The 13,532-nt window shown below is 32.9% G+C and overlaps 1 protein-coding gene across 2 annotated transcripts; it reads left to right on the forward strand.

Annotated features, from left to right (window-relative positions):
* The first annotated feature begins 7,472 nt into the window (after window positions 1-7,472).
* Window positions 7,473-11,670, forward strand: LOC105782819 (mechanosensitive ion channel protein 6). Of its 2 annotated transcripts, XM_052625922.1 has the most exons (6): window positions 7,473-9,587; window positions 9,741-9,864; window positions 10,448-10,741; window positions 10,846-11,048; window positions 11,193-11,527; window positions 11,622-11,670. In XM_052625922.1, exons 1-5 carry the CDS (start codon window positions 7,819-7,821, stop codon window positions 11,479-11,481), a joined length of 2,679 nt encoding a protein of 892 aa, XP_052481882.1. In that variant the 5' UTR covers window positions 7,473-7,818; the 3' UTR covers window positions 11,482-11,527; window positions 11,622-11,670. The 2 variants fall into 2 exon arrangements, with proteins under 2 accessions (XP_052481882.1, XP_012463280.1); XM_012607826.2 differs by having other exon boundaries at window positions 11,193-11,670.
* The last annotated feature ends 1,862 nt before the right edge of the window (window positions 11,671-13,532 follow it).

Here is a 13,532-nt window from a genome sequence, read left to right on the forward strand (position 1 = left end):
TCACTTCTTTTTTTCAGTGGATTAAGCAATCAGGAATTTCCAATTTTGAAGAGAAAAAGAGTTTTGGTGTGCGGCGCAGGTTGGGAGGAAATGTGATTAAAAAGAAAAGGTTTAAATTAAGGGTGGGTTTGGATGGGCGATTAGGTGCGGTGCGGTGCGTTTAGCTTACTTTTTGTCTCACGCTACAGTATCTAATCTCACCGCCACCGTTGTTTTTACACTAACCACAAGTAAACGCACCGCCGATCCAAACTCACCCTAAGTGTAGAAGAGATGAAGTTGGGGAAGAAGCATGGAAGAAAGAGAGAGAAAAATATCATTCGGGAATTTAAAATGTGAGAGAGGAATGAGAAGGGTGAGGGTAAAATGGAAACCTTGGCTAATTTGTTATACAACCCATACCCTGAATCTCCGTTCAGTGGGGAGAGCCCTGAATCGTATGATGCATTTTCGGCTGAATAAGCCTGTAATGGAATATGGCTGTAATAGCTTATTACAGCCAACCAAACAGTGGTTTGGTAATGGGTCCACTGAATTAGGCTGTAATACATGCTATTACAGCCAACCATACATGCTATTACAGCCAACCAAATAGGCGGTAAAATTCCATCTCATTTTCTTCTTAAATTCAAATTCAAACTTGAAACTCCCAAATCCCAAATACCAAATTTATTCTTCTTCTTCAAAAAAAATCATAAATTAAACCTTCCATTCTTCTTCTTCTTTACCAGTTATTCAAACCCCCTAAATCAAAATTCTTATAATGATGAATCCAAGAAGAAAACTTTAAAGAAAAATATTTTTTTTTTAAATTACATAAAAATAAACAACACCAAAAGTATTTTTTTTAAATTTAACTCGAACAACTATATTCAATTCGGATTTCATCTCGCTCAACTCGATTCGTAAAAATTTCAAATCGAGTTAGGATGATGAAATAGGATTCGAAAACTTGATTAATTCGAAAATTTTCCATTTGATTCGATCGAATGCTCACCCCTAATTGCGGTTCCGACACCAAAATTAATATTTTTTAAACCCCCAACAATCAACAACCAATGATGGGGGAATGATTGAATTGGGTGTCGGCACTGTCCTTCACTATTTATTTCAAGTCATTCTTGTCATTGTTTTTGAAATTAGATCATTCTTGTAAATATTTATTTTTTAGGGGTTAGTTTAGTAAAAAAAAAAAGCTGACAGTAGCATGCTGATGGTAGGTTGGAACTTTTTCAAATCAAGGTACTCGTGTATTAATCCTAGTTATTTTGCCAAGCACTATCCCTTTAAAATAGGAAAAAGAATGGGTTTGAACTAGAATTTGCAATGAAGAAAGAAGCAATGAAGCTAGAGCTTACAAGTCTGCTGATGAAGAGCAGCATGTAAATGAATTCCTCAAAATCTATGCATGGAAGAAAGAAAGTGTATTATTTAATGTTTAATTATTTCATATACATATATATATATATTAAGAGTTTATATATATGATTTTTATAATTTCTTTCTATTTTATATTTTTAATAAATTTTAAAAATAATTAAATAATTCTTACAAGTTTTTATAATTTTAAAAATTATTAAATATATATTTTTATAATTTTAATAAATTTGAAAAAATTATAATATTTTTTACATTTTTATAATACTATTATTAATTTCAACTAATTTATTTTCATTTATCGTATTTTTGTAATTTTATTTTTATAATTTATATGTTTTCCTAGATTATATATATTTTCTGAATTTTTATATATTTATTTTATTTTTATAATTTTTAATGTTTATATACATTTGATTAAAAAATCTACTTATTTTCTATAAAAAAAGATACCATGTGGTGTGATTGGTCATGTTATTCTTTTTAATGTTTGCTAAAATATAGACTACGATATATAATGGATGCATACTTTAGGTACCAAATTAGGAATGAAGTGTACTTTAGATATTAAATTTGATTAGAAATGAAGTGTACTTTAGATATTAAATTTGATTAAAAAGAAGAAGATTTAAGTACTAAAATGAAAAACGAGTATACTTCAAGAGTCAAATAATGAATTAAGCCTAATAATAATAACAATAACTTTTATGTAATTTCAAGGTCAAAAGTTTAAAAGTTGGTGAAATTCTAACACGGGTTGAATTAAAACGCTCGAAGTCAAATTCCCTATTGAAATTGGATCATTATATTCGTTTAAAGCCAATAAGGCAGCTGATTGGGTTGCTACCCATGTTTTGAAGGGGATGTGCAGTTTGGGATGGCTAGTTCTTCCCCCCATCCTCTTTGGTGCAGATTCTTGATAAGGATGGCTTGCCTGCTCCTCATTCTTTTGCTTTGTTTGTAATGGTTTTTGTGTTGACAGTGGTTTTGATGTATCTGTTTTGAATTCTGTTTTTTGTTTTTTGAAGTAATGAGATATGAATTTCATTTTTGGCCAAAAAATAAAAAAAAAAACGAAGTGGTTTTATATCTCCATTCGTCCTTATAAAATGAAAATTTTTGAATTAGACTGGGAATACATACCAGTATAATTCTGTGGAGAAAATAGATGAATCCATCAGCTTGGTTCAATTTGGTGCTGTTAGTAGATATTGGCATTCAGTGTTCAATACTTTCCTCGACATCAAAAGGCGATCACCTACAAATCCGGTTCCATTGCTGATGATCCCGACCAAAACGAGCACCACAAAGCGAAAATTATATAGCCTACAAGCCAAATCAAAGGTCTCTGAGATTGAATTTCCCAAGCTTTCTACAGGGAGATGCTCCGGTTCTTATTATGGTTGATTAGCTACCGTCGATCACAACTTGGTTATAACTCTTTCAAACCCTTTTAAAAAGGTCAGTAGCATTGATCTTCCTCGGCTTGATCCTGAAATCGCAAAATTAGATATTCCAAATAAAATTCGGAGAGTTGTGTTATCTGATGATCCCTTGTTGTATCCGAATAAATATTTTTGTTGGAATAATCTATAGTATTTATCGTAAATTAGCCTTGTACAAATCTTGGGAAAAGGATTGGATATACATTGACAAAAATCAAACACTTTTCACTGATATTGTTTTTTTATAAAAGTTGGGTTTATGCTACCGGACAAGGGAACAATAGTACGTCATTCGATATTAATGGCGTTTGAAGATTATGGAAGTTCAAAGTCACCGAACTTACTCATGGCGAAAGATCAAAAGGTAGAGGATTGTTGGGATCGAGCCTACCTTGTTAAATCATCTATGGGGAATTTTTACTCTATCCACAAGTACGTGGATTTGGAAGAGTACTTGAGACACATGCACATTGTGCACAAAAATACATGGTTTTAAAGAAGAAAGAGGTAAAGAGTATGGACGGTGATATAGCATTTATGGGTGATAATGCGAGCTTAACAGTTTCAGCCTCAAATCTTTTTTGAAGATCAACTTAATTCTATATATTTTAGTGTTCTATGAGTGACTTGATTTTTAAGATATTCATATTTTTTATTTGAAAGATAAAGTTTTGAAAAATATTACCAATTCAAATTTTTACATAAGAATATCCGTCCAGATATTTGGATCTAATAATCTAGTTTAAAAATAGTGTGATTTAATTAGACAAATTTTATTTTTCTTATAAAAATTAAATTAATTTTAATTTTATTTTATCTAAATAATATTTCGTTTAAAGAAAAATTGATTTGAACCAAAATGATTAATTTACTCTTTCTTAACTCCCAACAGTTTATCTCGAACCAACTTTAAATGTCTTGAGTTTAAACCAACCTAGATTAGCTTCATCTACTCTTCCAATAATGTAGAGCTATTGACCCTTGAAAAAAGAAATAAGGCTTAAAAAAGTTTGAAGACAAAAAAATTTCAGATAAAATTATAAAATGTCATGTGTCAAGTCAAAATTATTATAGACTAAAATGATGACATCATACCATAATTATTATTTTTAATTTATTTAATTAATTAAGGAATAAATAATAAAAATGTATATTATCAGTAATTAAATTAAAATAATTAAGTAATAATATTGAAGAGGAACTCTCGTCCAACACAATGTGTTACATTGTTGGTCCAGAACCTACTAGAGAGGGAATGCAGTGGAAGTGACTTTTTTCTATTTTTAGTTTTCATGATTATGTCGTTGACACTTTTATCCCAGCTAAACAAAGTAGGACTGGTAATAGATTTGGGTTAGTGAGATTTGCGTCCATGAAAGATGGTAGGAGAGCTTTAAATAAGTTTGATGGTTTCTGAAACTTAGGGAGTAAATTGAAGGTGGCATTGGCGAAGTTTAGAACCAGAAGTATGTTTTGGAGAAAAAAGAGAGTAAAGGGTCATCTTGAACCACAGGAGAACTATCAAAGAAAGAATGAATGTTGGGTCTTGGAACAATTGAGCAATGGATGCATTGCCTTATCTGGGGGAACCGAAGGGTAAAAGAAGATTACTGGATGAGTTTTGGTCCTTTGGATATACGTAATAATTGCACACCGTAAAGATTTTGCAAAAATAGCAGACCTAGTGAAAGCGAAGAATGATTTAGGCCTCAGCTGTTTCTCTATTATGAGATTATGTAGCTCAGAAACATGATTCCATCATGGGGCGCTAAGTGGTTTTCTACATAGTCTAGGTCAAGGTTGAAAGTGGAAGGGAATGGGTATCATGTTAATGTCATGCCCGGTGTCTTGGTATAGCCAGAAGTTGGGGTTCTTTTATTAGTATTGACAATTTTCCAACCAATGTCATCTGTGGTTACACCAAAAATCTTATAAAATTTTCAACTATCACCTCACATTTCCCTCAAATATTTAATGCCATTTAAAAGAGAAAAAAACCCAATTAATTGAAAATTTTAAATAACCTGCCGTATGAACGGGAGCTATCAAAGTTGGACATTGCTTGACATCAGTTAGGAATGTCACAGCCACTAATATGACACCACGTAAGAGTTTAGGACAATACTTTCGTCGTATATTAACGATATGCTTTTATTATTATTATATTTTTGAGAATATACGATATAACGGGTATGCTTTAAATTTACGCGGGGTTGGACTGGCCGTAATCCAGTTAGATTGTGACGGAAGTGTGAGATTTTGTATTTTATTATTCAGTTTATTCTAATGGATATTAATGCCCTTTCATTGCAAACTAGTTTTTAGATAAATGATTTATTAAACTACAAATGTTTAAAAGATGAAATATACACCTGAGTGATTTTTAGTTTGATTGGCATCGGTATTATTAGTAATATAAGAGGATTTGGATTCAAGTGCACTAAACCGTGTTATTCTCCTATGTAAGAGTTTGAGAGGAACTATAAGTATATCAAGCCTCACGATGAGAATTATATAAAGGATTTGAAACAAGCCAATTTAAAATACAACTTTTAAAGTATTTGGTGTACTTTTATAAAGTGAATAAATTTTAATTTTAAAAATAAAATTGTTGAAGTCTTGAATCTCGAAATGATTAATCTTCATAAACCATAAAACATGCATAAAAGTTATTTCATTTACGCAAATTCAATGTTGTTTTGGCCAACTTCATACCATTCTTTGAAAATTGACATTGGTACAAGTAGATATAGAAGATGGTAGGGGTGGACGTTCGATCGAATCGAATAAAAAATTTTGAGTTAATCGAGTTGACGAACTTTATTTTATCATTCTAAATCGATTTAAAATTTTCTCGAATCAAGTCGAGTGAGATGGAATTCAAATCGAATCAAATATATTTGTTTAAGTTAAATTAAAAAAATGACTTTGGTTCCTTATAGCCATTGTCACCCACCATAACCAAATTTACCCATCGTAATCAAATTTGTTATTAACTTTCATCACCTCATAATTTATTTAGTAATATTTTATATACGGGTTAGCTTCTTTCCTTGCTTAGTTGCTTCAATTATCTTTTGATTCTTATCAACTTGTATTTTGAAATTAAAATTATACATTAAATGTAAAAATGTGATTTTTAATAAAATTATTTTAAAAATAAAATATGAAATTGATACTAATTGAAAATTTTAACACAAATATTTTATGGCATTATCAATAATTTAATTTTAACATAAATTGATAAAGATTCAACATAATTAAACAATTCAATATAAAATGTAAAATTTAATTTAATAATATAAATAGTAGACATAAATTTAAAAAAAAATTGAGGTTTGGGAAGTAAAAGTTTCTCGGAAAGCAAAAGGAAAATTTTTGGAGGTTTCGAGGAAGTAAAAGTTTTCGAGAAAAAATAGAAGGAAAAAAGTTATAAGAGTTTGGAAAAGTAAATTTTTTTGGGAAAAAGGTTGAGTTTGGAGAAGTAAGATTGTTAAGGGAAAGTAAAAGGGTTTAAGGGGAAGTTTGGGAAGAGAAGTAGAGGGTTTATTATTTGGTTTATTCAAATTTGAAAAATTTAAAAAAAGAAATCGAGTTGATTTGATTAATTCATTAATTTTATTCGAATAATTTAAAATTTAAATTTTTTTTTATTATTTCGAAACGAATCGAATTTTTACATGGGAGAAAATGATTGCACCAACCTCCAAAGGGCTACACACTTTCATTAAGTACATTAATTAGATTTAAATTATCAAATTCAACAATCACTGCTTGCTTACCTTGACTCTATAATTTTGGAACCAAGCCTCAAATCTTGCACTTCGGCCACTGATGCAGATGGGTGCATTGGCTCCATTGATGAAGTTCCCTTAAGAGGCTCTAACTATGCCCACAATGCTTTACTTTCTTGCTCGTAGCTCTGGTTGTCACATCCGTATTAACGAGTAAGTTGCTCCATTCTATGCTTTGTTTGATTGTCATCAGATCGCAAGTTGACAGAGCCATCTTGGGCCCTGAATTCATTGGTGTTTAGGCCTAGCTTGTTCCCAAAGCTGTCCCAGCATCCAATCCTTTGAAAACAGAAGCACTCCCAGCAACTCCAGGCGATGAGTTTGAGATGAAGGTTTTGTCCTCTCCGAAACAATGCTCCACCATTTCAAACCAAGAGGAAAAACCTATTGGTAGTGGGCTATAGCAGAAGTTTGAGGCTTCCATTCCAAATTGCTGATGCATCCAAGTAGGATCACCCCAGCTTTGTCAATTCTCCATGATGAACTCTACTTAGCTTTCCCATATTGAAAAGCTTCTCATTTCCAATGTTCCATTGATAAGTACATTACCAGAAGTTTGGTAGAAAGAATCCATCATTATTTATGACGACAAAATGATGTGAAAACCATTTCATTCCCAAAATAGAAAAAGGAAAAGCGAAGACTTTAGCTACCAACTCCAAAATCTAGATACTTCCGTTTTTTTTCTCAAGAAATCTAGATGCTTCGTGTAGAAGAAACAAATGAAGCAACGGGGATATAGTAATTAATTAATTAAAATTAGATAAAAATTAGGGGTAATTTGAGTGAATAGTTTAAACCCTGAAAACATATTAAAGTATTATTAAGAGCATGTAAACGAAACCTTTGGCTGTGCCACCTGGTCTGGTCTGGTCTTCCTCTGTCAACTCTCTTTTTCTTTCATTCGTGTCTCTGTGTTCAAAGCTTTAAACAATTTCTAACCTTTGCCACTCGTCCACATCCTCATTACACGCGTCAGCAAGTACTAAATTGATTTTCTTGCACTTTCCTTAGGAGCCAACCAAACGTTGCCTTCCTCTCATCTTTTCCACCACCCCAAGAAAAAGTAAGCATCTTTTTTACTCTTAACTATCTTCATCATTGAAATTCCTCCTAAACCTTTTTCTTTTAAATTAAAAAATTCCTTGGTTCACATTGTATGACTCTTTGTCTGGTTATATTGGTCTAAGATTAGCAAAATCATGGCAGTTGATTCCTCTGACAGGAAAGAATTCATTTTGAAAATTGATGACAGAAGCCACGACGGTAGTATTTCTACTCCTTCCGGTGGAGCAACTGCCGGCGATGGAGGTAAGATTTGGGGTGAGCCAAGCTATGATTTTTGGAAAGATGGTGAGAAAATCAACATTAACTGGAAAAAAGAGAATGCCAACTCGAATGATGCTGGCAGTAGTGGAGGTGTTAGTAATAAGGAAAGTGAAGATTTTGAATTCATGCAAAGCGAACAAGTCCCCATGGATGATCCACCATCAAAGCTGATCGGTCAGTTTTTGCATAAACAAAAAGCTTCAGGAGAGATTTCGTTGGATATGGATTTGGAAATGGATGAACTTCAGCAAAAGCAAACCCATGACGGCATTTTACTCCCTACAGTTGCTGAAACACCTTCACCTTCAGCAGCTGCTCTTTCCAGAGTGTCCTTTGAGAACAGCCCTGTAAGAAGAAGACAAAGCAAAGGGCCAGCGTCGACAGGGAAAGAAGAGACTGATGGGGTTGTAAAGTGTAGTTCAAATTCTTCATTCAAAAGGAGTGAAGGTGGTTCTACCCAAAGGAAGTCAAGTTTGTTAGCAAACAAGACAAAATCCAGGTTGATGGACCCCCCTACATCGGAAAGGGGGGAACCGAAGTCCGGGAAAACCGGAGTTGGGAAGTCTGGACAAGTAATGCGATCTGGGATTCTTGGGAAAAGCATGGAGGAAGAAGAGGATGACTCATTGCTTGATGAGGATTTGCCTGATGAGTATAAGATAGATAAGTTGAGTTTTTTGGTTTTGCTTCAATGGTTAAGTTTGATTTTGATAATTGCTGCTTTAGTTTGTAGTCTTACAATTCCTTATTTAAGAAAGAAACGTTTGTGGGATCTTATGCTGTGGACATGGGAAGTTTTGGTTTTAGTTTTAATATGTGGTAGATTGGTTTCAGGGTGGATTATAAGGATAATAGTGTTTTTTATAGAGAGGAATTTTCTTTTGAGGAAAAGGGTATTGTATTTTGTATATGGAGTGAGGAAAGCTGTTCAGAATTGTTTGTGGCTGGGGTTGGTTTTGATTGCTTGGCATTACTTATTTGGTAAGAAGGTTCAGAGGGAGACTAAGAGTGATGTCCTTAGGTTTGTAACTAAAATTATGATTTGCCTTGTTGTGGGTGTGATGTTGTGGCTAGTGAAGACCCTCTTGGTGAAGGTACTGGCATCTTCTTTCCATGTCAGTACTTATTTTGATAGAATCCAGGAGTCATTGTTCAATCAATATGTAATCGAGACTCTTTCCGGTCCACCTTTGGTTGAGATTCGAAGGGCTGAGGAAGAGGAAGAGAGACTTGCAAACGAAGTTGCAAACCTACAGAAAGCTGGTGCTAAAATTCCTCCTGGCCTCAAGACATCAACCCTTTCATCACCTCAATATAAGAGGCCAATAGGGAGTGGACCGATTCAGAAAAGTCCTCGAGCAAAAAGCCCTATGATATCACGAGTGCTTTCTGTTGAGAAGGGAGAGAAGGATGATAAGGGGATAACTATTGAGCACTTGCACAAATTGAATCCTAAAAATGTCTCTGCTTGGAATATGAAAAGGTTGATGAATATCATCCGCCATGGAGCTCTTTCCACTTTAGATGAGCAGATACAAGATTCAACTCAAGAAGATGAGTCTGCAACACAGATTAGAAGTGAATATGAGGCTAAAGTTGCGGCAAGGAAAATCTTCCAGAATGTTGCCAAGCCAGGTTCCAAGTATGCCATCAGTCCTATTGCTATGCAATATGTTATATGTGTATTTGTGCATTTAAATTCTTTGTCAATGTTAAATTTCATTTTTCTTTATCGGCTGGTTGATTGTTTTTGTTTTGAAGCTTTTGTTTTCTTATTGCTAATAATTGTTCTCAGGTACATATACTTGGAGGACATTGAACGGTTTCTCCCAGAAGATGAGGCTTTGAAGACTATGAGTCTCTTTGAAGGAGCATCTGAAAGCAGGAGAATTAGCAAGAAAGCCCTCAAGAATTGGGTGGTAAGCATTGGCAACCCATGCATTGCTGCATAATTTACTTCTAGTATATTCTCTTTTGCATATATAGTCCGTTGACAGCATATTCTCAATGTTATATTTTAAACAACACGGAAGACGTCTGATTAGGTCCAAACCTTATTGAAGTTCATTGCTCTTTAAATATTTAACCAATATTAGGTTATTGTCACATATTTATCCTTGTAGTAACGAAACATGTGAAGAAACTTAGTGTACTAAATTTAAGAAGATAATAAGATGTGTGGTCAATTATCTCACATGGTATCTGGGTTGAGCTTCTATTGAGTGAATGTTCGTATCGGATTGCTGTTTAAAAAGTAGTGCAATCTTCTATGGATTTAACTAATTCTTTTTGTGGAACCAGAACTTGCTGTGCTGGATTTATTGCATTTAAATCCCAGGAAAAAAAACCTTATAGTTTTAAAATCCTTTGTTAGTATTTTTTTTATTACAGGCTAAAGCAAGGCACCCATCCCCCTTTTTTCTTTCTAACTACATCACTAAAATAGAAGTTGCGTTTACAAGTTTAACACTTGCTATTGTGTGTTGTACTTCAATCTCTTAGGTCAATGCTTTTAGAGAACGAAGGGCACTTGCCTTTACACTGAATGATACCAAAACAGCTGTGAACAGACTTCATCGGATGGTGGACATTTTGGTTGGCATCATCATAGTGGTTATTTGGCTTCTCATACTTGAAATTGCCTCCAGCAAAGTTCTTGTTTTTATTAGCTCTCAACTGCTTCTAGTTGCATTCGTATTTGGGAACACCTGCAAGACTGTATTTGAAGCTATTATATTCTTATTTGTTATGCACCCATTCGATGTGGGTGACAGGTGTGAAATTGATGGAGTTCAGGTACCTCTATAAGCACAGGGTTTGGCCTTTTCTTTTCATCTTTAAGATAATGTAGACCCTGTTTGTAAATTCCTTTTTAAATCATTGGATTCAATGAATTTCAGATGGTAGTGGAGGAAATGAACATCTTGACTACTGTTTTCCTAAGATATGACAACCAGAAGGTCATAATCCCGAACAGTGTCCTGGCTACCAAGGCCATCCATAACTACCACCGTAGCCCAGATATGGGTGATGCCGTTGAATTTTGCATCCATGTGAAAACTCCTGCAGAAAAGATTGGTCTAATGAAGCAGAGAATAATGAGGTGAGTTGAAAATGATACAACTGTCCTTCCCTGCTTTGCCTTCATTTACAAGAGTTTTTGTTGTTGATTTATGGCAATATATAGTTTTCTGGTCATGACAATACTTGGAACATGTCTGATTGACTTGATCACTTCTTGCTGCAGTTACATCGAGCACAAGAGTGACCACTGGTACCCTGATCCAATGATTATTTTCAAGGAACTTGAAGAGTTAAACAGAGTGAGGATAGCAATATGGCTCACACACCGAATGAATCATCAAGACATGGGAGAGAGGTTCACAAGAAGAGCCCTCTTGATCGAAGAGATGGTTAAGATTTTCAACGACTTGGATATCGAATACCGGTTATATCCAATTAACATCAATGTGTGTAGCGTGCCTCCCACGGCATCTGATCGGCTTCCTCCTAAGTGGACCGGACCAGCCAGCTGAACAAAATAACAAGCTAGCTGTAAACCATGTCATCAATGTCACAGCTGTGAGTAGATTTTACTACTTGTGACATTGTTTCCTTGATAATTAGCTTAGATGTTTAGCTAATAAATTCATCGTATAATTTGTCTTTTTGGTAGATTGAACAAGTCTGCTGAGCTGGATGAAACTTGAGCCATGTTTTTCCAAGTCTTCGTTTTTCTTCACTTCGTATAATTTTTAGTTAAATCCTTGATTTAAAAATGATTTAAATTTTTATAAAAAATAATTAAAATCTTATTTTTCTATATAAGTTAATGTTGTTACAATAAAGACTTAAAATATTATATATTAAAGTTTGATGTAATCAATGCTTGATATTTTATTTTCAATTTACTCCTCCATATAAACATCTTTAAAAACATATTTTATTTTTTCTTAATTTTTGGAAACTTGTTAATATTACAATTTACATGTGGACTTGCTAATATTACCATGTACTATATACATATGTTACATACATACATACATATATATATATCACATTTCATTAAAATAGTTTTGATTTGATATATGTATATATAAAATAGTTTTCACTATAATTTATTTTAATTTAGTTAATGTAATCGAAAATAGACTTTTAAACCTAAGTTTCAAATTTTTTCACGTAAAATTAACATATTTAAATATTAAAACATGTTTTCTCCATAAAAACATTGTTTAGTAAATGTAATATAATGTAGGAATCATTGACTAATTAGTAATCAGTGCAATAATTAGGTTAATGAAAATATATGGAGGAAGCAAAATCTTAGTAAAAAGAAATTCAGTCATTCTGTATATCATCCAATTAAATGTGAAATTTGTTAAAAAAAGTAAGTATGCTATATTTGTCTTCTTATTTTGCTGATTCCATAAAACCAAACCACTGAAGTTCACACTACAACAATTCATCCCATGGAGTACCATATCATAGACACAAACAGTGATGATCTCCAAAGATTGATTGCCACCTGCTTTCTTTATAAAACCCCACGAGCAGTACAGACAACATTGAGTCATTCACCCTCGAATTAATTGCCGAAATTGATGGTCATCTAATTCCAAAATCATTAGGTTGACTCATTCTATACTGTAATTGGAATGTGATTGTAAATTTTGAAATTAAGGAACACAATTTTTAGTGATATTTGTTAAGGATTAATACAAATTATATTGTTGTTAACATACACATACTTTATCCTATTTATTTTAAATAAAAGTTATATATTAAATTTAAAATAAATTTTAAATATTTAATATGTATTTAATTAGAATACAAATTATCAACAATTATGTGTTTGATGCAATGGTAATGCATATTGTATTTTTAATGGGGCACAAGTTTGAACCTTTAAGACACATATATGTCTTTCTGTTTGTTTTTTATTCTTTAATAAGTCTTTTCTATATTGTTTGCTCTTGAAGCATTTTTTTAGTCTTGCTTATGCATGTAATCTTGTTTCTTCTCTAATTTGGTAGATGCTCAATTCTTTAGCCCATTTTTGCTCACCGCTTTAGATCATTTGGGGTTGATTTTCTTATCGTTTTAAGTACTTACAGTCATTCCAGATATATCGTGCTTGAGATATGACAGAGCCAATTGTCAACGTGTTATAATATTTTATTGATGCTGAGGTTAAAACCTTTGTGGTGTTGATGGAGTTTGTTCTTCACTACTTATGATGGATATTTGTAGTTTTTTTCTCCAAATTGTACCATCTCATTCATGAAATGAACGAATGAATTTCCATTTTAAAAAACATATCAAACACAATAAGTTTTTCTCACTAATTAAATTTAGAAAAAGAAATTATCTTTAAAAATTTAAATTGATTTAGCTTCTAATATAGTAATGAGGTAATCCTTGTGAAATGTGAATGGAGGATTTTCATGGATATCACAAGATTCAACAAAAAGTGCCCAGTATTTGTGCTCACAGCTGTACATCTATATACTTTTGATTTATCCAAACTCCGATTGGCTTAGGCTTAATTTAGGAAATCCCCAACCCCAGCTGGATACTCCTTTCA

Source organism: Gossypium raimondii, chromosome 13 (genome assembly GCF_025698545.1).
Source record: "Gossypium raimondii isolate GPD5lz chromosome 13, ASM2569854v1, whole genome shotgun sequence".
Lineage (NCBI taxonomy): Eukaryota > Viridiplantae > Streptophyta > Magnoliopsida > Malvales > Malvaceae > Gossypium > Gossypium raimondii.